The sequence below is a fragment of the Sinocyclocheilus anshuiensis genome, unplaced genomic scaffold (assembly GCF_001515605.1).
Source record: "Sinocyclocheilus anshuiensis isolate Anshui unplaced genomic scaffold, SAMN03320099.WGS_v1.1 scaffold3745, whole genome shotgun sequence".
In the NCBI taxonomy this organism is placed as follows: Eukaryota; Metazoa; Chordata; class Actinopteri; order Cypriniformes; family Cyprinidae; genus Sinocyclocheilus; species Sinocyclocheilus anshuiensis.
Window position 1 is genome coordinate 128,967 of NW_015547637.1, and position 1,154 is coordinate 130,120.

A 1,154-nucleotide genomic window follows, 5' to 3' on the forward strand; every position below is an offset into this window, starting at 1 on the left:
TCTCACTGTGTCCACGCGGGTCTGTTGTTGTGTGATCTGGGTTGTGGTGACGTTGGTGCTGGTCTGGATGGAGGAGACTCATTAAACTGGTTAGGATAGTTAGTGGTGGTCTGTACTGGTGGGGGTGGTAAACGCAGGTGATCTCTGGGTAATGATCTCACCGGCCTGAAAGCGCAGCACACAATCACTACACTGAACAGGCGTGTGTTTTTCTCACAGGTGTGTATTTCAGTATGACGTCTGTCTGCACTGTTGCTGCAGCTCATGTATTGTTTGATTACCTCTGCGGGGCTGCCGGGGCCTGTCATGAAGAGATTCACACAAATGATCATCAGCACAAAAACCAACATAAACTCATTCGGTGTAAAACATGATCCAAAAAAGACTAAAGAAATGAAAACAGGACCACAGACTCATGGGAATTATAATATGTATTATATTTCTTTAACATTACTACATATAAACTACTAGTCAAACGTTTGGCATCAGCACGATTTTTAAATGTTCTTGAAAAAGTCTCTTCTGCTCACCAAGGCTACATTTATTTGATCAAAAATACAGTAAAAACACCGATCAGTTTAATTAGTTAAGTCTTACTGAGTGCAAACTTGTGAATGGTAGTGTACAAATTCATAAACAGAAGTCAGGTGTTTTCTTTACCCTGTCAGCAGATCCCATCAAGTCCAATTGCCCATCTGTTGACACACAAACAATAATTTACAATTCAACACAAGCTCAAGTGTCTTATTGCTTTTATGAAGTATTGCATGTATTTTCATTAAAACATTGTTTTATATATCAGATAAAGATAAACAGACAGAGACAGACAGAAGGAGAGACAGACGGACGGACAGATGAACAGACAGACAGACAGACAGATGGATGGACAGATGAACAGACAGACAGATGGACAGACAGACAGACGGACAGATGAACAGACGGACAGATGAACAGACAGACAGACAGACAGATGGACGGACAAATGAACAGACAGACAGATGGACGGACAGATGAACAGACAGACAGATGGACAGACGGACAGACAGACAGACAGACGGACGGACAGACGAACAGACGGACAGACAGACAGACAGATGAACAGACAGATGGACAGACAGACAGACAGACAGATGAACAGACAGACAGACAGACAG

General features: G+C 42.5%; 1 protein-coding gene across 2 annotated transcripts in view; it reads right to left on the bottom strand.

Annotated features, from left to right (window-relative positions):
- clnk (cytokine dependent hematopoietic cell linker) overlaps window positions 1-734 on the bottom strand; it is a 4,945-nt gene extending 4,211 nt beyond the window's left edge. Inside the window, exons 1-3 of one of the 2 annotated variants that reach the window (XM_016503965.1) lie at window positions 661-734; window positions 282-301; window positions 7-165 (exon numbers count right to left, since the gene is read on the bottom strand). In XM_016503965.1, coding sequence (XP_016359451.1) covers window positions 7-165; window positions 282-301; window positions 661-678 — 197 coding nt within the window. In that variant the 5' untranslated portion in view covers window positions 679-734. The remainder of the gene's footprint in view (window positions 1-6; window positions 166-281; window positions 302-660) is intronic. The other variant, XM_016503966.1, reaches the window with a different exon arrangement.
- Window positions 735-1,154: the final 420 nt, after the last annotated feature.